Here is a 20729-nt window from a genome sequence, read left to right as displayed (position 1 = left end):
CGATTTGTCCTGTCCCGTCTCAGATATCGACGTGCGACCGCAGATCGCGTGCTCTACCAGTCTCCTCCCCCTCCACGCGGCTCGAACAGAAGGATGGCTAGATTTTTTGTTGTTCGGCCTTCGCAGCTATCGACGTACAATTACAAGCCACCCTGCCGTAATGACAAAACGACCAGGCTGAACCTGAGGTTCGTGATACTCTAATTGACTCTATGTCTTCTTTTTCTGGGTGGGTTGGCAGGGAGACAAGGTCCTTAATGTTCTGTCACACATGGATCTTGACAATCTTGCTATGTTCATGTTCTGGTCCGCAAATCCATTTCCATTATGCCGCGAACCACTTGTCCTGCAAAAGCTCTGCTGCGGAAGGTCTGTCTCTTGGATCAAGCTTCATTACTTTCAAAACGAACTCCTTGTCCTCCTTGGATATTTCCTGTTCTGAAATCCGGGAGAAAAGCTTTCTCCTTTCGGGAGGAATACTTTGCATGATATATGCGAGGGCATTCAACTTCTCCTGAGGGCAAATTTCGCGATATGTCAAAGGGAATGGCCCAAAGAACTCACACTGCCTCTGAAGAATCTTTAGTTCGTAATCATCGTGATCTGCGGGAACGTCTGGTTTGAATATGAAGAAATTGCCTCCATATAGCAAGGTTATAAGCTGGTGCAGGGTCAACGTTGCTCGGCAACTCAAAGAGGCTGGAACGAACATACTAATGCTCCAAAGGACCATATGTCTGTTGGTGTACCCCAGCCGATTTGGAGCTGCGCTTCAGGGCTCCTCCAGATAGGTGCTCCAATCAAGTCACCATCCTTGGCATATGCAGAATCCGAAGAAACCGTACTCCCACAGTCTGCTACTTGAACATCTGTAAATCGCACATCCCCTTGGCCATAGTTTACAAGAATGTTGTCGGGCTTGATGTCTTCAGGAAAGATAAGATAGTGAATATAGCCCAGGTGATAATTGCACTTACCTGTGTGTACAAAATTATCCTCATGGAGAACTTTCAGGGCTTCTAAAATCCTTCTTGCAACATATCTGATCTCCAGCTTTGTAAGTCGTTGAGAGATAGACGCGTTCAGAAGATGATCGTCTAAATATCTCAAGACTATGGCTGGTGGATCAGATGGCTCGACTATTTCATCGATTAAAGGGCGTATGTAGGGAGTACGAGATCGAAAGCGGTTCAACACGTCACGCTCATTCTGGAGGCGAAAATGATGGACGCTTTTCACAATTACGGGTTCATTGCTTTCGCGTTTGCTAGACAGTCCATTATAAACAGACCTTTAATGTTTCGTGCGTTTGGAGTGCTTCGTACCTTGCAAGCCAAACCGTCTCTTGTAGTTGCTTGCCAACGGCGTATATTCCATTCTGACCCCGAAGAAATTGGCCTATTCGGAGGGAAGACGTCATGGCGACTTGCATGGATCTGAGCTTTATTGTCTTTTCTTGTTATTTTGCTCTTGGTTTCTTGATCGAAGTCGGAGAGCTCTCAGCAGGCCCAAGAGGCAAATCCAATTATGCCAAGGAATTCGGGATCGGACTTTTGAGCCTGCGGCTGAGATTACACAACAGGGCGCGGGCCTCCACCAAATGTGACATGGAGACAACCAATTTGGTGCCTTTCGGTCAACAGCACTGATTGCACCCATTCTAGCGCCGGGATTCTATTTTTGCTTTGTTCTCTATCGCGGGGGTGGGGGGAATAGTTGCAGTCGCATCGAAGTGCTTCTGGCGTGGCGCCAATTTTTATTCGCTTCGACCGATACTGTTTGCGCTCTTAATGTGAGGCGAGGCGTGTGATCCGTTGTGCATACCTCTGTCCAGCTCGCCCATTGTCGTCCACTCGCGACAATATCTACAGGAAATCTGAAACAATAGCTGTGCTACGTCTTCCTACCTTGGCTTCCTGGCGCCTATAGCTTTGCTTTTGGGCAGAACTAAAAGACATAAAAGCTGCATGTTTACCTTTCCATAGTCTTGAACTAAATTCATATTTCCAGCATCACCTCAACGTCCTCTGACTATCATCGATAGCTTAACTTAGCCTACCATGTCTTACAATCAAATTATTTCCAAGAAAACTGTGAGAACTATCATAAAGAACGGTCGTGAAGTTACGATCTCAGTGGCAACAAAAACTACCAAATGGACACGTCCTGACGTTGCAGTTGATGCAGTGGGGGATGCTTTCACCAAGGCGGTGGAAGCATACAATGGTGAATTACCTGCTGATACGAAAGACGTCTGCGCAAGGTTGGATTTTTTTTGCCATTCGGCTTCAGACACTAATCCGATAATAGGGAATCTGAGCACACAAGCACTGATCCGAGAGACCATTTTACTGGAGTCTGCTTCAACTCAAAGAATGAAGGAAAGAGTGTGCACTTTCCGACTAAGAAATAATTGTGTCAGCGTTTCGTGGTTCCTATTCAACATGAGTGCTAGTGCAAAGTCACGTATCTGGGGAAAGGCTCATAGGTGTCTCTTATTCTCCCAAGCTATGCATTTGGGACTGCTGAGATGTTTCATTCGCAACGTCAAGAAAACGATGTAACTCGCTCTCTGGTAGTTTCCCAAGTCATTTATAGCGTGGTTGGTTGAGGCGACTACTGTGGACAACGAGAACGTATACCGTAGGATTCCACAGTACAGTATGTATAGTCTCGCGCAACATGAGTTGGGAATTCGTCTATTTTCCAGGTCCCGCATAACGCCACCACTTCCCCCTCATGCGACGCCTTGGTAAAGGGAGAACCTATCTGTTGAATGAACCAGTCACTGCGTATGGATCAGAATATGATGCAGGCACGCTACTTTCGTGGCTGAAAGAAGGGTTCTGACTTTGAAAATTCAACACGAGCGTGTTACGACAGGGAGGACCTCTTGCGCTTTGAACGTCTGGTTGGCAAAGCTGTGAGCTTCAGGTTCCTCGACCAATGCAGCTGCAGCGATCTCAATGTCCTCTTAGCGAAGAGCTGACCGAATTCCCTCTCGATCTGCTTCCACGCGAGTCCTCTAGCCACCAAGTTCTGTAAGACCTCTTCCTCGGCCGCTGAATAAGGTCGAGCACTGCGGGAAGCGGACAATGAACAGAATGCTTCAAGTGCTTCAGCCCTAGCCCTTGCCCTTGTTCGAGGACCACTTGCTTCCTCATCGGTCTCCAAAGCAGCGCTCGCTGGTCTCTTTCGGCCGGTAGAATTTGATCGGGCACTGTCGACCTTGATGTACAAAGTATTTGAAGTAATATCTTGGGCCACTTGACGGTTGAGATGCGGAGGGGACATTTCGGCCGCCTGCCTGTATGTGTACTTGGCCTTCGATCGGGAAACATCCAGGAAGCCTTCCTCGCCTTCATACAGCATACAACGACTCATAAGACCGTCATCAACCTTGTCGCGTACGCTCGCACCGCCGGGACTTTCGCAAGTGAACCGGGGTGTTTCAGGAACTTCAGGCACCGGGTTGGTGTCGGCGTGACATACCTCAACATCGGCGCACCGCGGCGACACCGACAATTCACACCCGCGTGAATCGTGGTTTTGCGCATGAAAGAAGGTATTAAGGCGGGGCGGATCGACAATATCAACGTTTAAACTGCTCGTCTCTTCGCAGCCACCATCAAGCACATGATTGGTATCTGAAAAAATTAGTGTCAAATAAGCCCCTTTAATGATATGGTCTGGTACATTCGTCGTACCTTCCCTTGGCAGGGCGATAATGTCCCTTCTCTTGACACTGCCAAAACCCCTATTTTGATGGTCTGAAGGAGGAAACTCGTGCTCGTTGACGGAAATGCACCCACCACGATTAATGCGTTCTGACGTGGTGTTGGCGGGCGGGATCCGAAGATCACGGTCAGGTGGAGTGTATGCATGGAAAAAATACTTGGAAGAGGGAGGTTTTGGGGGCAGGGGATGATTTAAAGGGCCAGATGGAATTGAAGAAGTGGAATTGCAAGGTTGGAAAGTCCGAGGAAAAGGGAAAGTGCAAATTTGTGACTTTCGGGCAGGAAATGAAGATGGTACTAGGGGTCCGTTGTAGGAAACCTGACGATTCATACTGAGTGAGGCGAGAGTTTGGGAAGTGGGATTGAACGCAGGTATAGAATTCAAGAGATATGAATTTCTATGTGCATGGCTGCTCAACAATGAGATAGACCAGGGTATTTATAACATGCCAGCCAGCTAGGCAGACATCAATGTGCTTGGATATCTTTTCGCGGTCAGAACATTGTACCATGGGTTGGCCGTTTCCTGTCGTTCAAACCGCCTTAACCATGAAATTGCAGATCCTGCGTTCCAACCACACCATGTAGCGCCTTGACATTGTTGTTGCATGCCTTCCCGTTCAATATTCGGCCAATTGCGAGCAGTCGTCCCAACCAAGATTTCGGTCAACCCCGAAGGATTTACCCAACATTACCCACAATTGGCAATTGCTGAGAATAGGTGCAGATTCAGCGCACTCGTCATGAAATCACTGCGACTGTTCGATAAGAAACCGCGAATGATGGTGCCTTTAGCGATATTTTTCCCGCAAGCTCGCGTCGCAGGGCGCAGAAAGCCGGAAAGTCGAGGACGAAACGCCGATCGGCCGCGAAAGATTATCGACAGTTTGCTGGTGAGGCATTTATGTCATTGGATCCGTTTCACCGAGGACGAGATTCCAACTGTATTGCTGGTGAGGTAATTACGCCATTGGATTTGTTTCACCGAGGGCGTAATCTCGTCGTCATCTTGGCCACTCGAGCGCATACGCGGCGGTGTGCACATGATTAGCGCAAATGCAACCCTGCAACCGGTGACCGCGGAAAGACTAGGGGAGTGGGGCGGCGGTAAGGCGTATTCAGCCTCGGAGTTGCTGAAAGTTGCAGTATCTGCGTCTTGCTCGTTGGAAGGGAATGTCGAGCCAAGTGAGTCGCGTAGAGGGCCGTCCGTGGAACTATAGCTCTCAAGTTAACACGGTTTGCTACAAGTTGAGGATAATCAGGCAATGCACCTTCTTTTCCCTTTGGATATGAATGGTTTCACCGGAAGCAGAAAGGGGGAGACGTGATCAGCTTAACCAGCTGAACAACCAGTCAAGGCTGATGGCTGGTAAGGAAACTGGGAAGTGGAGACAAGAAGAGAGGGGGAGGCGCAGCCGCAATTTCCGATGGGAAAAAAAAAGACGGGGGGTTGGTGGCAGCCATATGGGCAGATGAAACGACCGCAGCGACCGGAAGGGTGTAGAATATTTGGGGGGATTCGGGGGGAAAGAAGAAGTTGGGAGAGAGGATGGTTAGAACAGCGAGGGGACGGTTCTTATATACTGGATGTCATGTTGCAGGCGGTGTTTACAAGACGGCGTATCGGGCGACCATACCCAAAACGGCAAAACTAACCACAAGAGGGAATTCACAGGTCCTCGCTTTACAACAACAACAACAACAACAACAACATGGTAGGCTCTACCGCTTGGGTCGCGGGCTATGGGGGATCCAGAACACTCCCCGGTCTATCTGAAAATTAGCAACCAGGCAGTTGGTGCTTACAGTGCAACCTCTGAAACCCTTTGTGTCGCCCGATGGGATCCAGTTTGGCATATAGCCGTTCAAAGGTGATCCCAGCCTGTGCATGACCTGAAGTCACACAGTGTGATCAAGCCCGGCGACAGCTGCATGTGCTGTGCCATATTTCCACTGATTGTGGCTGGCCGACCTGAGACTGGAAAAAGATATATGCAAAAACGGGAAAGGCAAGAAAGCAGAAGACGATCCTGCAAGTTTTCAAAATCAGATCGTGCGGCATAGCATCCTCTGGCCTGTCAGGCACAGGCTATTAGAGTAGCATGCAGGCTAAGCTTCATTACATTGCATCTGGGGGTCAAAACTTCATCCTACTATGACAGAAGGATGTGCATTGTGCTAACCTCATGTTATCGGCTGATAGCATCACCATAGTAGGAGAGACCTGGGCCCGGCGTCGGGGGAATAGGGAATGATTGACTTCGATTTCTCTACTAATTTAGCGAGAAAGTTTACCAATACGGTTTGTTCTGGCATTCTTGTTGGCTAGTGCAGCCCTAACGGCAGTCCATAGACTTTACTCTATATAACGATGAAACAGTTAGTCAGTGGCCAAAATTGGCTACACTTGACGCCGTTCTACGAGTCCTACTAACCCTATCATTAAGTGGCTCTCCACGGGGCTGACTGAAGGCTGAGTTGAGCAGCAGGAGACAGGGCAGAAACGCCATTTCTAATATTTGAAATGAGTAATAAATTATATGTTCACTAAACAAAGGTTCAAACCGCTTCAGAACTCCTATCTATACTGAAAGTGAATCAATCAGCAAGTATGGAGCTGGAGAGAAATGAATGGGAAATGAGGACTAGAACCAGGTGTTTATATCTTCTTTTTTCGCCTAATCCGGTTAAACGACGATGGTTTGGCGATTCCAACACAACCATTGCTCTAGATGTGGCCAATTAACGTCCATCAAAGCTGGGCAGGGCCATCCCTAGTACTAACGATATGGTCAAGCAGACTAGGGACAGGCAAAAGCTATACGACAAACAGTATGGATGGGCAGAAATGCATATATTGCCTCAACAGAGTCCTCATAATATACTTCCAGGGTTTCCCTCTATTAGGCGAGCTAATCTTGTACATACACTCATGGATGGTGGCTTGCTATGACGCTGAAGGGCTATACTGGGGTCTTCCTCTCGTGAGGTCGTGGGACCAGTACCACAGCGTGTTGAATTGAGTTGCGTACGGACATCAACTCCTGCAGGCGCTGTAGACGACTACGGAGGTTATCCGGCATTCTCCAGCTGGTACCATATCAGGAACCTGTATATAACCATTTAACCCATAGGCTGTAATCGAAAGTATCAATACAATATTATCGTCATACCTACTTAACTGGGGCCTGGACCCAGACATTAACATCCAGTCAGGGTGGGTGCTAGGAATTAGGGCTCAGGAGGACAACTTGGCGGCACACTGTATGAGCATGAATATTGCACAGAGCCAGATTTCCAAAGATGAGCATGCATACCGGTTATGTCTCGGAGCAGCCCATCGTCATCGGCTACCAGATTTCCCAACTCAGATGTCTATACGGGTTCCGTGGGTATACATAGGGCACAGCGGGTGTATTTATGACGTGAACTACACAACAAAACATAAGAATAGAACGTCCAGTTATAGAAAGCAGTCGCTCCTTCCTAAACCTATATGGCAAGGCATCAACAGATTGGCAACAGATTTCGACAATTCGAAAATCCGATTGCGTCTGGTAAGTTGCGCTCTATTCATCCTATACACTGCTTCAATTCAGTACGTGTTTCACGAAGCCCCAGGGCAATACTGACGATGGCGTCTAAGAGCAATCGCATGCCACCACCACCACCTCCTCGGCCATCAAGCAGCAAAAATAGCACCGTTATATCTGGCTCATTTCCGTCCCATGTGAAGGAGAAGATGAAGAGAATGAGCGAGGAATGTTGGTCTTGCGGAGCAACCAAAATACAGATTGCCCATGTACTTGGGAAAGCGGATGGAGCAGTATGACTTCCATAGAGTAACTTGACAAGTGCCTTCTCACTAACAGCGTGACTAGACAAAGTTTTTAGAAGAACGAGGCCTAATAAACTTCGACCCGCTCTCAATGATGAATGCTGTCGGATTATGCCCCACCTGCCATGCATATTATCATGATGCGCTAGACCCGCTGTTTTTCTTCGTGCCCAGTGATCTGGATTTCTTTATCCGGTTCGAACTGAGAGACAGGATTCGCCGCCAGGGCGATATTGCCAAGAGAAGGGTGCCGCTGGCACATGAATATGCACGGTATCAATATCGACAAGGGAAAATCACGGATGTCGCCCAAGGAGGGCAATATACTCGGGTCTATCTGGACGATACTCCATGGGCACAAAGCACCCAAGCACCTAAGCAGTGGCATGGTGCCCCACTCCCAACCATTCGAAAAGCCATTGGGGCACTTGGGAGCCCTAGGATAGGGCGTGTTCCTCAGGACATGGTCATGAAACTGACCATCCTTCGAGACCTGTATTACTTGGACGACGAGGAGGAGGCCGAAAGAAGATACCAGTTGCAGCGTCCGAGCCAGGACGATGATTACCATTACCAGGACTCGGACGAGGGGGACGACGACAACGGGAAGGAAGAGGAAGAGGAAGAAGATGAGGATGCCGATGACGACGACGATGACGAGACAGAACCGGGAACTAAGGGTGGAAAAAGATGTCCCAAGTGGACAAAGCAAGAGGCTCGCTACCCAAAACGGCAACGACAACGCGAGTCCAGATTCGAGTGGGATCTCGGTCCTGATGCGACAGCTGAAGACGCGATTCGCAAGTTTGGACCGGTTCTTTTGGGTCCTGGAAGGAGACTCAAATGAACTCCCATCAGAGCCCGGGGGCATACACAAAGTATGATTAATTACCCTAGTCACTCCATAGCTTTATTAACACACTAGAAATCGCTCTGACACGCGGGATTGACTTGAAACCTCACCCTGAATCCACAGGACTGGGTGCGCATAACTACCAAGTGGCCTATGCCAATGTAATCATTGGCCGGAAGACGACGACGCTGGAGAGTTGTAGCAGAACACTTCAGCTCAAAGCAGCTATGTAACATGACCCTCCTTGTAAGATCTCTACATACCTATATGACTCCGTCGTCATGCGACCAATTCTACATCCAAACTTGCCACCATTTAGTAGCAACCAGACCTTGTGCGCGGCTCTAATGACCGACCATCGATTGGAAGATAGGAGCGAATCTCTCTCCAACCGGCTTCGCAGCGTCCACAATCCGTTGCATCTCCGTAAGCTCTTCTTCCGTCAATTCGATGTCACGAGATGCCCAGTTCTCTTCTAAGCGTGATGGTTTGGTCGTTCCTGGGATTGCAATCAATCCTTGCGCCGAAACCCAAGCTAGGGCGATCTGCGCAACTGAGCAACCCTTTCGGATTGCTAGCTTCTTGATCTCGTCAACGATAGCCTTGTTCTTATGGAAGTTTTCGCCCTGGAACTTGGGAACTAAGGTCCACAAGAGTCAGTGTACCCTAATCCTATCGGACTTCCACCTGTAGGTGGTTCGACATACCAGTGCGTCGGAAATCATTAGGGGCAAAATCATCGGGAGACTTGTACTGGAAGTCATCCACAAGCCAGCCATGACCCAGCGGGCTAAATGCCACAAAGGCGACGCCCAGTTCCTTTGCAGTCTGGATCAGGCCAGTCGTCTCGTGCAGCGTCTCAAAAGCAGAGTACTCGGCTTGAACGGCATCGATTTTGGCGACTAGGATACGTTAGGACGCACTCTCCAATGTGGAATTGCAGATAAGACAAACTTGCGTGTGCCCTGCGCAAGGTCGCAGCAGAGCATTCGGATAACCCAATGTATTTTGTTTTTCCCGCCCGGCGAAGTTCATCAAGGGCGCCGATGGATTCCTCCAAGGGGGTATCTTTGGTTGCAGAGTTAGCATACTGGATTTGGCCCAGAAAGAATATCACTTTCTGCGTTTGCTTGATACGTACTGGGGTCGATTCTGTGTAGATAGTAGAGATCAGGGGTGAAACCAAGCCGGTTAATCGTTCCCTCAATGTATTCCTTAATGTGGGCGGCCGAGTTCGTCACTTTCCGTTCGGGTCCAAAGACGTCAAACCCACACTTGGAGGCCACTGCGTTGTGACGCGACGTTTAGCCAGCGGACACAATCTTGAGCCAGAAAGGGGTTCTTATGCCTACCGAAAAGCCTATCGCGGACGTTGTGCTTCTTTATAAAGTCTCCAAGCAGCTTCTCGTTTTCGCCATCCTTGTAGGCAACCTAGGTCGCAACGTAATTAGACATCGGGTGTCCTCGGAAGACTGTGAACAGACTACTTACCGCGGTATCCCAGAACGTACAGCCAAGTTCGATAGCTTTCAGGAGAACAGGCTCAGACTGCTCAAGGTTGAGATCTGTCCCCATCGCAGAATTGAGGCCCATGGCCCCAAAGCCGGGAACAGGGACCTGCTGGTCGCCAAACGGGAGTGTCTTAGCCATTCTTGGTAGATTTCCTAAGGTCTAGGGAAGAGTCAGCGTGACCGTACCTCAGCGTCGTGAACGTCGTTCCACAAACCCTGGGGAGGTGGATGGGCATCCCGCGGGAATCACAAGGAAAGTGACGGGTTTTCAAGAATTGGGGATTGTTGTTGCGCAGCCGCTACTGTGAATGCGAGGAACCAGAGCCGGGGCTTCGTGCGAATCTATAGTCGCTGACTGGCACCTCGCAGCAATCGACATCATGACAATCAAGTGTACGAACATTGTTGCCCCACAGGTTGATTGTAGGGGTCTATCATTGTATGTTCCATGGACCCACCATGTCATACTCCTGCATGAAGGCTAACTAAAAGCGGAATATTCTCCATTTTAACTATAGACAAGTCTTGGACCTCCTGACCTGATATTGTGGCCGTCTTTGATGTACCTGACTGCACTCCTGCTGCATTATCCAGGTGGGGCCATCTGCAGTGCGCTTTCTTCGAATCATGTACTTCGATGTACTCGGTAAAGTGTAGGCCTAGCTTTTCCGCGAGGATAGTTGACGTTGATAAAGCAGATATCATTCATCATCAGGGCCTGCAATTCTATCTACAGTGTCGAGACATAGGAGAGCTTGAACAGCCTGAATATGTATGTAAACTTCTTTTGGACTCGGGGATATTTTAACTTTCGAATTCTTGAAGAGTCCCCATGAGGACGGCATTTAGCATGATGGGAAAGAATGGGCTCGATTAACGCATGTAAGTCATATCCTCACTGGTCAATAGCTGCATTACATGGGCCTTGAGATAAAAATACCTCGAGGATCGACAGATCTCTGGATATCTCTCAGTCTCCGCCGACTCTTCTCGCCGTAGCCAGCAAAGACTTTGTCTGCCTGTGCAGCAGAAGCGTAGTTGATATACAGATACCGGTCAGCGACTTTCAGCTCTTTGGCCACTGCTTCAATCCTAGAGATTATATTTTCGGTCATCCTATTCACGGTGGCGTCGTCTCGTCTGTCCAACCACGCGGTAGAAATCAGGATGACTAAGTTATATACGTTAGACAACACGCATAGACTTTGCCAATATAAATTCACTCACTAAAAAGAGGTTCGTCACGATCGATACCCAAAGCATTACCGCCCCTTTGCTTCATCGCTGCGAGAGCGTTCCGTTGGAGTGGATAACAGATAAAGTTGGGCACCAGCCCACGAACTGTCTTTATAGACTCCACCTCTTGTTGGAAAATCTGAAGGGCTGCCGAGAGTAATGGACGGGATGGTGACACACTCAACGTAGCAAACAAGTTCCTGCCGCGGTCACTTGAGTAAATAGAACGATAGAAATAGAGCACAGCCAGTACTTGTACTGGCAGACAATAATGTGCCTGGTAGCCCCCATGGCGAAGTTGTCTCGATCTGGGTAATGCAGGGCAGACCTGAAGATGGCTGAAAGACGAGAACACTGGTTAGATATTAGTCAGGCACAGCTGGCCAGTGGCACGTACTGCATACTGGCAATTGACGGACACTGTCTGGTTCATTGTCGGCTGGTTCTGGTAGCAGGCTGCTGCGTTCAACAGCCCTAGAAAAAAGGCGAGTAGAACAATGACTCACAACATGTCGTGCAGGTGTCAATGATGAGACGTAAAATAACTGTTCCAAACTGCAATCTGTATCTATTCTGTCGATGGTCTACTATCAAGATAACCATACATTAGACATGAAGCTGTGCCGCTTTATATAGACAACGTCACCTGCGAGGGAGTTCGAAGACCACACTGACCAAGGGCGTCTGCCTCCACACGCACAATGCCATATTCCGTGCCAATCGCCTGGGAATGATGATCTCAATATCGCACATCAGTAGTCCGTATAAATCTTAGGAATAAGAATTTCCGCTGTCTATTCAGTTTAATAAAATAGGGTTATGCATAGGACGGAAATAGCGTTATCCCCGCCGGATAGCTGAGGCGATCCCCATCCACAGTGGCCCACTATTACTTTATATTGGTTAGCTTCATGCAGGTATATGACAAAGTGGGCCAACGGGTACCTTTTATTGGCTTCGAACAGCTGGCTATGGTTTCTTCTGAACCACGGAGAGGTACCTTGAAGTCGAAATCGTCGTCTTAACTTGGAGAGACAGCGCCCAGCCTGTCTCGACCATATTACGCAGGATCCTCCCATGCATGTGCATAACCTCTTTTTACTCCTTCCCCCACAGCCGCCTGTGCCGTTTTCTTGTCAGCAAGTTGCATTCGTACTCTTTCTTTTTCTTGTTTTTCTTTGGTGATAGGATAGAACGGAAGATTTGCTGGTGACATTACGAAAATGGCCAATCGGAAAGTGGATGGGGTCAGCACATCTCAAGACCGGATTGTGTTACAATCATTCACGCAGCGCCTCAGGGTCTGGCCAGATGACGATTGGTCGGGAATCAGTGACCCTAAAACACGGCGAAAGTTGCAGAACCGCGTAAACCAGAGAGCTCGACGTAAGTCCAGTCAACATTAGTGAGCGAGAAGTGGATCATGGCTCTTGGTCTGACTGGACTACAGGCCTCAGAGTCAAGAAACCGCCGAAAGAATCAACGGAGAGGATGGAGAAACACGACAACTACGGTTCTACTTCTCAACAAAGCCAATTGTTAGCCACGTCGGTACCTGCTTTTCACGTCAATGTACGCGTACCGGCAACATCTCCCGACCCTGGAATGGAATTCCGGATGACTTTGGGGGAAATTGAGAAGATACATATTCTCACCCCGGACTCAGAACTGACAAAGACATTGATGCAAAAGTTGGAAGACACTGCATATCAATCATATCTGCTCGGTTCTCCGCGTTTGGATCTTTTACTCCACTTGATCCAGCTCAATTTCACCAGAGCGCTTTTCGCAAACATTAAGATTTTTGGGCTGACTCCAGAAAATTTACATGATGAAGCTCTATCGCCGTTCAATACTACAGGCCCGTGGCAGCGAGACCTTGAGCAATCACTCCCTCATAGTCTGCAGCCCACGATGATCCAGCGACAGATACCCCATCATCCTTGGCTAGACCTACTGCCGATCCCTCAAATGAGGGATAATTTGATCCTGGCTGGGGAATCATTTGATGAAACACAACTTTGTCTCGATATGAAGGGGCACGGTAGCGCACAGACTGGCAGAACGGGGCTTATTGTATGGAAAGATCCTTGGGATCCTGCTGGGTGGGAAGTGACTGACTCATTTGCGCGTTCCTGGGGCTGGGTCATTCGGAACTGTCACGATTTGTTCCAATCTACCAATCACTGGAGGGAAAAGCGCAACGAAAGACCGCTATTTTGTATAACATGACCAGAATGGCTCATCATGGTATTCCGCCTACGGGGATCTTGTGCTATGACCTGTCACTGTCAGATGCTGACATCATTAGCTCACAGCATTAGATACTTAAGTTGTTTGAACAAAGAGAATACCTAAGAGACTAGCCCTCTTACCTCGACTTTAACTGCGAACAACCAGAAATTCCCAGACCATTATTACATAGAACCTTCCCTTATTGCCTACCACTATTCATTGTTTCTAATTTAACCGGACATTGATCAAGGACAGCTTACGAGTCACCAAAGGGACAAGAGGACGATACAACACATAACCTGCCCATAGCCTTCTGATGTCAAAACTCCCAAGATAAGACCCACCATTAGCGCATAATCTCGTCTTCACTTTCTAGTTTCTGACCCCGATCCTACCCCTTAGTATGGAATATTTCCAATAGAGAACCTTTTGCCCGACGCAATCGGCTTTCTTCCGAGATACAGCCGGGGAATTTGCAGTCAAGTATTCCTTGACTGGGTGTCCTTCATTCTCGAGACACATCTTGATTTCGGGGCCCGTTTGAATCTCATATCGTCCTGGGGTTAGGCAAACGACTGAGATTTGGTCCAGCAAGGTGGTATTACCGGAGGACATAACCACAGTCTTCAACTTCCTTTCACTGAGCTTTGCTCATGGGAAGATATGCTGCAAAGCTCTTTGATCTCCACGGGGTTGAATTTACATCATAAAGCGTAGACTGGATTTTTTTAAACCCATTATTAATGTGTGATAACCACTAGGTCCTACATAGCCCAGTTAACCGAGGTTTGGGTACACCAGCTCGAACCCGCTATGGATCACGACGATCAATCTCCCAGCAGGAACGACGTTCCAATACAAGTTTATCAAAAAGGAGACTGACGGGCGCGTCATCTGGGAGAGTGATCCAAACCGCAGCTACACTGTTCCCACCGGATGCTCAGGTACCACCGCCACAGCAACCGCTAGTTGGCGGGAGATTTAGGATGGGGTATGGGAAATGCTGTGTTGACTTCCTTCTTATTTGCTGCTCGCAGCCTTTTTATCTCCTGATCCACGAGGCGGACTCTCTGCGTAATAGGTTAATATTCTCCACTCTATCTAAATGAAGACTTTTGTGGAATCCAACTTCTTCCAGGAGAACAGATGCATGCGCTTCTGTTGCTAGTGGAGAGTCAAGCCATTAATACAAATCTATCCCAAACAGGATTGCGTAGTATATTCCTAGTGTACTTAATCTTGCTTTTTCTGCTTTGAATATGTGTACTTAGCCGCAACGGGCAGATCAGAAAAGCCAAATCGGTCAATATTTATAATTTGGCCCAGGGATATAAAACGACACTTCAAATCAGTTAAATGTGCGTATACTATATTGCTTCAGGCATCAATAAATACTTGCCTGAATAGTCTAGAGGTAGGATTCATCCTTCGGGAACTCCCGGCTCTCAAAAGAGCTATGAATGGATGAGGCCCGCGTTCGAATCGCGGTTCAGGCCTCCTATTTTAGATAAATATTTTTTGTCCCATCGCTCCTTCCTTGTTGGGGTTGGACTTATTGATGTTGGCCCGCTTCACTTTTTCATCGTACATCAATTACTATAGAATAAATAAATAATATCTATTGTAGGAGAGAATGAAGTCTTGTCCTCTTTGTTTTCTCTCTTTACTGAAAAATTGGCCGAATCATGGGCAGTTGTGTTTAACCAATCGAGGTTCTGTCTGACAAATACCGCCCGAATATACTCCGTAAGCTACTCCGCATATCCATGTACATTGTCTATCATATTCACGGCGTAGAACTAACCCACTAGAATCTACCGCATGGTCACCAACTCCTCTGCACTGGTTGGGTGGATAGCAACACAACTATCAAAGTCCTTCTTGGTAGCACCCATCTTGATCGCGACACCGAAACCCTGCAGCATCTCGCCGACGCCGAGACCCAGAATGTGCAGACCGACCACCTTCTCCTCGGGACCGACACACACAATCTTGAACTCGGTCGGGTTCTTCTTCTTCTCTTCTGTCGGGAGCACGTCGTAGTACATGGCGGTGAACTTGGTATAGTAAACCTTGACCTTGTCGTCACCGTAGCGTTGGCGAGCTTGTGGCTCAGTGAGACCGATGGTGCCGACTTCGGGGTGTGCAAAGACCACGGTGGGAATATTCTCGTAGGACAATTTGGCGGATTTGAGAGCGGGGGGACCGAACAGACGGCTGCCGAGTTGGCGACCGGCTGCAATGGCCACTACACGGAGCGAAAGTGTTTAGTCAAGGTCAATAGAGAGACAGAGAGAATAACGTACCTGGGGTCAGTTCCGCAACGCCAGTGACATCACCGAGAGCATAAACACCCTCCGCCGAGGTGTTCTGGTACTGGTCGACAACGACGTGGCCACTTTCGTTGAGCTTCACGCCGGGGATCTCGAGATGCAGATCCTCGACCTCAGGCTGACGGCCGATAGCCCACAGCAGCTCGTTGAATTCCTCCTCCGACCCGTCATTGCCGATCAGCTTGAGCACCTTGTCCTTGCCCTTGCCGTCCTTCACCAGCTGCACCTCCTTGAACCCGCCATGCTTCTTGTGAATGTGCACGCCGGTCGCCTCGTACCGCTCCGTCATCGTCTTCTGAATCATAGGGTCGAACTTGCGCAACATCGTCTCACCCCGAATGAACATGTGCGTCTCCACGCCGACGGCAGCCATGACACCAGCCAGCTCGACGGCAATGTAACCGGCACCCACGACAGCAACCTTGGGCGGGAGCTCCTCGATCTCAAAGAACCCGTCGCTAGTGATACCATGCTCGGCACCCTTGACAGGAGGAATAATGGGCCGGCCACCGGTCGCGATGAGAATGTGAGGCGCCGAGTACCGCGCCTTTGCGCCGTCATTGAGCGTAACCTCGATGACCTTGGGTTCGACGAACCGAGCGCGACCGTGCACGAGGTCGATGCCTTCCTTGCCCCAGTTTCTCTCGTAGGCACCGTTCAGACGTTTGACGACGGCGTCGCGGGTTTCCTTGAATTGACGGTAGTTGATCTTGACGTCCTTGGGGATGTCGTAGCCGTAGTGCTCGCCGACGTGGAGAGCTTCGTTGATGGAAGCGAAATTCCAGGTCATCTTCTTGGGGACACAGCTGCAAACCCTCCCGTTAGCAAATCCCACGCTTCCCCGGGCCGTACGTGGGAGCAAGACACAGAACATACCCGACGTTGACGCAAGTACCACCAGCCCGTCCACTTTCCACAATCAGTGTCTTTGCACCGTACCAGCCAGCGGCGCGCCGTGCGCTACCGCTACCACCACTACCACCACCCAAAACAATATAGTCATACTGCTGAACGTCCGTTGGAGCCATGTTGCCGGAGTCCGCTGCAACAGCAGTCGATGAAAAGTGTCGAGAGAGAGAGGCGAGACGGGGCGCTGTCTTGGAAATCAGAGTGGGAGAATCCAGTTTTCGAATCGCAGATTGGGTTCGTCGATCTGCAACTGTAGAGACGACTCGAGCAGACTGAACGATAGTTGACGAACGGATCAGTTGCGGCACACGAGGTTTGAGTGCTTGAGCTGGAAGCAGAATGTGGAGTGAGGAGCGGGAGAGCATGGAGGGTCTGGTTTTTTTCTATTTTTTTTATTGACCCCTCTGGTAGGTGGTGGATGTCGAATGAGGGGAAGAAAGGAGGGAGGGAGGATGGGCTATTGGAGGGGCAGAAGCTAGCGAGAGTAATCAAGAGCTAAAATGGACGCTCCCAGGATTGAAGCTGGCGGAGAACCCGGATGATGTGGTTGATGACGGAGAATACGGATTGCTGACGCGCAAGAAGTCAGCGGAGTAGAGTAACTAGTAGGCAGTGAAATCAGATTACCGTCCACTACGATTAATTGCCTCTCAATGGCTATCTTAAAGAAACTGACGGGCGCTTTCCGAATTTCCTAATCCCCCGAAGATGAACGCCGACTTCGCCGATATGCACTGATTTTAGCGTTCGGGGTTGGAGATTTGGTCATCGCAGCCACACGTGACGCGATTGATTGCTAATGCGTTTGGTGACTGGCGGCACAGAAATGACAAATCCTTTGGAGGCAAGAAGGACATGAGATATATGAGGGTTGTCCTATTTTGGGAGATGATCCCACCTGAAATAGGGTATGGAAACGTTATGTATCTATTTACATGAGAGACAATGATGATTCAAGCTGCCGGTAGTTTTACATATTTCGGAAATCATCACACATCAGTAACGTTTTCGCAGCACGTAGACGTGAGTTGGAACAGAAACAACAGCATTATTATGAAGATTGCAGGTTGAAGTAATGGAGAACCGCCCAGACGGCGCCAGCGCCAACAAGTCCTCCGTTCATGCACTCGCTCGGTCCAATAGGGAATCGAAGATAGAGAATGGGGATTATCGAGGAGAATGAAATGTTCAGGTGTTATAAAAGATGAGCTGACCAGATGGGATTAACCTAAGAAAGTGATGGGAGCGAGGAGGGATCATCAAGCAGAGGGCTACCGGGCACTGCATCTAAGGCCACTGCATGCAATGCAGGTTTCTCTGCCTCTTGTAGGTGCCCCCGTTGGCGACGTTCAATTCGCTCCTTGACCCATTCCGCCACCTCCTCATCCTCAGTCGCAGTACTCGTATCGGGCCCGCCAGGTTGGCCAGCAGATGGAGCGGCGGACGTTGCCTCGGTACCATTCGACTCTGTCGGGGGTTGCATCAAGGGAGCAAGCCAGGGATGTCTGAGTAAGGTACTATACGAAGGACGCTTGCTGGGATTTTTGTCCAAGCAAGCATGGACAAATGCATGCGCCTCTTCCGAATATCCTTCCTCCGGTAAGGTTGGCGGATCCCCATGCACGATAGCCTTGAAATGGCATTAGACAGTGTTCGACCATGCGGAATAATTGAGAAAGGGGTTTAAAACTCACATGCAACTGGCTGAAAATGTTGTTAAAGGTTTCCGGAGGATATGGATAGCGACCGATAGCGCATTCGATGATGGTCAGGCCCAAACTCCAGATGTCGCTCTGCACACTATAAGTTCCACCACCAGTCGCGCCGGACTGCTGGACGCCGCCTCCTGCAATACGTTCAGGTGCCATATAACTCTGGCAGCCAATATTAGTCTTCGCAATACTGGCGACCAAATTGCCGCTCACGCCGAAATCGCAAATCTTGATTTGACCTCGGGAATTGACGAGAATATTAGTAGGCTTCACGTCCCGATGAATGATGTTATGATCATCTTTGAGGGTCTTCAATCCCATAACGGTGGATAATGCGACCTTTCGAAGAATGTTTTCGGGTACGCCGTCCTTGTAGAGTTTATCGATAGAGCCTCCGTCCATATACTCCACACACATATAGACCGCACCCTCCTGAAAGAAAGCGCCGTAGAAGTCGATAATGAATGGCGAAACGCAACGGTGCAAGATATCCAGCTCCATGATGATCTGGGCAAATTTGTTTTCATCCAGCTCCAAGCGAATCTCCTTCATCGCCATAATGTAACCAGAAAGATTGTCCTGGGGCTTAGCCGCAGAAGTGCTATCCGGGGTCGAGTTCTCAGCTGGGCGACTAATGATGCCGCGAAGCCCCATACCAGGTTTGCGCATATGGGGCCGGCTATGTCGAACTTTGTAGACGGTTCCGTAGTTGCCCTTACCTAGCTCATCCAGTCGCTCAACCTCATCTAACGAGATGCTGAAACTATGTCCGGACGAGAATTCGACGCCGCCACCGTGCAGAATCGCCTTGTTCTTGAAATTAAGAGTCCCTGCCTTCGTGTCAATGTACTCTGAATATTTGCTGAATGCTGACCCTCCAGATGCGTCCGAAGATCCATCGCCAGGCGAGCTGGTTCCAGAGCCAGTCGCAGGGCCAGTGGCATCTGACAGTTTCAACCCTGGTTTCATTCTTTTTGCGGCCAGGCTGCCGGTTTTTGGCGAAGGCGAATGAGAACCTGCAGTAGCTCCCGGTACTGAGGGTGAAGACGCCCAATTTTTACCATGAGGGCGTGCTGTCGGGGGAAGACGCCCGGCAAGTGCACCTCCCATGGGAGGCGACGGCCCTCCTACCGGACTTGGCGAAGCGGAAATGCTTGGCCTGGACGAAGGGATTGTTCCGGTAGAGACAGCATGAGGTAAATGGGGGGGGGCACCCTGTCTGGAGAGGGAGAAGGCCTTCATCTTGGCCAGGATGTCCTGATTCAAACCGCCCGGCTGTGCGCCACTCATGGAGGCGTGCGGCCGTGTCGGTGTCCCTGCACCACGCCGAGCCGCATTGATTTGGCCCAAATGAGTAGACGAAGCACTTATCCCCGATGTCATATCCCGATCCGGCCGCAGGGATGGCACCGAAGTAAGAGACGGAGGAGCAGTAACAGAGGGGGAAAGGTCATCGTCCGTTGTGTTGTCGGATCGGTCGTCAATATCGATTTGAGCGGAGGGAACTTCTGCGACCGATTCTTGCCCTGGGCCCACTGTAGCCGTGCTCATCGTGGAGTGGATGGTAAAGAGGGTGCTGTTTCGGGTAATTTATGTCGATCGAGATACGGACAACCCAGGACGGCGATCATGAAAGGAGGGAAGGTGCAGAATCCAGAATGTGCTAGTTCTCTGAGGAAGTGATAGATCGAATTTTTGTAAATGTACCCTGTTCCCGTCCGGAGAATTAGATATCTGACGTGAAAGAGCCTGCGGGGTCTAGGGAACAGCGGCAGTTTTTGCCTCAACGCGGGGCAAGAATCATACCGAAAACAAGGGTAGATAGATGAAACTCAAATAGTGTGAATTACTTGCAAAAAAATTCCCTGTGCCTTGAGAAGATGCCAGAGAGAGGAAGGCCGGGTAACCGTATGAACGGACTAGATTTCCAGAGGAATCGAAAGAGGGAAGGAGTTTTGAGATAAAAGAAAGAGATCCAGGGAATTATGCCTGGAGCAAGTGTGGCAGCCAAGGAAACTGGGAATCTTGGCTGTGGGTGGTCGAGAAATTTCCATCAAGGAATGAGCACGTTTTGTTTGAACCTGGGTTGAATTGGGAGATGGCGCAATGCCAGTTTCATTACCTATGATAGTGGAATGAAATATTAGTAGTAAGTAATGGAAGTAGTCATCTCCAACCATCAACCATATAATCGCATACCCCGGTCGACGAGATACGTATACTACCTATGGCCAGGGATGTGTTTTCTCTCGTTGGTACGTTGGCGGGAAGAAAAACCAGCCAATGATTGGCCTCAGGCGCTCAAGGGTGTCGCCTTAACAAGGTGCACGAGGCAGCAATATTCTTGATGGAGAGAGGTATTACT

The 20729-nt window shown here is 49.3% G+C and overlaps 7 protein-coding genes and 1 non-coding gene across 8 annotated transcripts; 3 read left to right on the top strand and 5 right to left on the bottom strand.

The window, feature by feature from the left end:
- Positions 1-325: 325 nt before the first annotated feature.
- Positions 326-1420, bottom strand: AFUA_1G16000 (putative serine/threonine protein kinase; the record flags this gene model as incomplete). The annotated part of the gene is made up of 3 exons (XM_747873.1): positions 326-661; positions 715-1267; positions 1326-1420. The coding sequence occupies 3 exons, from the start codon at positions 1418-1420 to the stop codon at positions 326-328; spliced, it is 984 nt and encodes a 327-aa protein (XP_752966.1).
- Positions 1421-2874: 1454 nt separating this feature from the next.
- AFUA_1G15990 (uncharacterized protein) lies at positions 2875-4068 on the bottom strand (the record flags this gene model as incomplete). The annotated part of the gene is made up of 2 exons (XM_747872.1): positions 2875-3647; positions 3708-4068. The coding sequence occupies 2 exons, from the start codon at positions 4066-4068 to the stop codon at positions 2875-2877; spliced, it is 1134 nt and encodes a 377-aa protein (XP_752965.1).
- A 3598-nt stretch (positions 4069-7666) lies between these two features.
- On the top strand, positions 7667-8422 carry AFUA_1G15980 (uncharacterized protein; the record flags this gene model as incomplete). The annotated part of the gene is made up of 1 exon (XM_747871.1): positions 7667-8422. One exon carries the CDS (start codon positions 7667-7669, stop codon positions 8420-8422), a length of 756 nt encoding a protein of 251 aa, XP_752964.1.
- Positions 8423-8772: 350 nt separating this feature from the next.
- Positions 8773-10361, bottom strand: AFUA_1G15970 (putative aldo-keto reductase (AKR13); the record flags this gene model as incomplete). Its single annotated transcript, XM_747870.2, has 7 exons — positions 10155-10361; positions 9920-10099; positions 9781-9859; positions 9570-9713; positions 9383-9496; positions 9136-9330; positions 8773-9068 (listed from the first exon to the last, which is right to left on the bottom strand). The coding sequence occupies exons 1-7, from the start codon at positions 10173-10175 to the stop codon at positions 8773-8775; spliced, it is 1029 nt and encodes a 342-aa protein (XP_752963.2). The 5' UTR covers positions 10176-10361.
- Positions 10362-12161: 1800 nt separating this feature from the next.
- AFUA_1G15966 (DUF3425 domain-containing protein) lies at positions 12162-14254 on the top strand. The gene is made up of 2 exons (XM_077803992.1): positions 12162-12561; positions 12626-14254. The coding sequence occupies exons 1-2, from the start codon at positions 12399-12401 to the stop codon at positions 13405-13407; spliced, it is 945 nt and encodes a 314-aa protein (XP_077660160.1). The 5' UTR covers positions 12162-12398; the 3' UTR covers positions 13408-14254.
- A 553-nt stretch (positions 14255-14807) lies between these two features.
- On the top strand, positions 14808-14906 carry tP(CGG)1. Its single transcript has 2 exons — positions 14808-14843; positions 14872-14906. It is a non-coding gene (tRNA).
- Positions 14907-14951: 45 nt separating this feature from the next.
- Positions 14952-17372, bottom strand: glr1 (glutathione-disulfide reductase GLR1). The gene is made up of 4 exons (XM_747869.2): positions 17280-17372; positions 16620-17222; positions 15717-16549; positions 14952-15658 (listed from the first exon to the last, which is right to left on the bottom strand). The coding sequence occupies exons 2-4, from the start codon at positions 17015-17017 to the stop codon at positions 15225-15227; spliced, it is 1665 nt and encodes a 554-aa protein (XP_752962.2). The 5' UTR covers positions 17018-17222; positions 17280-17372; the 3' UTR covers positions 14952-15224.
- Positions 17373-17489: 117 nt separating this feature from the next.
- On the bottom strand, positions 17490-20581 carry pbs2 (mitogen-activated protein kinase kinase PBS2). The gene is made up of 3 exons (XM_747868.2): positions 20215-20581; positions 18347-20072; positions 17490-18282 (listed from the first exon to the last, which is right to left on the bottom strand). The coding sequence occupies exons 2-3, from the start codon at positions 19913-19915 to the stop codon at positions 17881-17883; spliced, it is 1971 nt and encodes a 656-aa protein (XP_752961.1). The 5' UTR covers positions 19916-20072; positions 20215-20581; the 3' UTR covers positions 17490-17880.
- Positions 20582-20729: the final 148 nt, after the last annotated feature.

The sequence above is a fragment of the Aspergillus fumigatus genome, chromosome 1 (genome assembly GCF_000002655.1).
Source record: "Aspergillus fumigatus Af293 chromosome 1, whole genome shotgun sequence".
NCBI lineage: Eukaryota > Fungi > Ascomycota > Eurotiomycetes > Eurotiales > Aspergillaceae > Aspergillus > Aspergillus fumigatus.
The sequence above is the reverse complement of the archived record's forward strand: the minus strand, read 5'-3'. Positions and strand labels throughout refer to the sequence as shown.

Coding starts and splice junctions, on each gene's coding strand:
- AFUA_1G15966 (XM_077803992.1), top strand. CDS start 12,399: ATGGCCAATCGGAAAGTGGATGGGGTCAGCACATCTCAAGACCGGATT. Junction 12,562..12,625: donor CGTAAACCAGAGAGCTCGAC/GTAAGTCCAGTC, acceptor ACTGGACTACAG/GCCTCAGAGTCAAGAAACCG.
- glr1 (XM_747869.2), bottom strand. CDS start 17,017: ATGCTCTCCCGCTCCTCACTCCACATTCTGCTTCCAGCTCAAGCACTC. Junction 16,550..16,619: donor GGTACTTGCGTCAACGTCGG/GTATGTTCTGTG, acceptor GAGGGTTTGCAG/CTGTGTCCCCAAGAAGATGA. Junction 15,659..15,716: donor CGTTGCGGAACTGACCCCAG/GTACGTTATTCT, acceptor CGCTCCGTGTAG/TGGCCATTGCAGCCGGTCGC.
- pbs2 (XM_747868.2), bottom strand. CDS start 19,915: ATGAGCACGGCTACAGTGGGCCCAGGGCAAGAATCGGTCGCAGAAGTT. Junction 18,283..18,346: donor ACATTTTCAGCCAGTTGCAT/GTGAGTTTTAAA, acceptor TGCCATTTCAAG/GCTATCGTGCATGGGGATCC.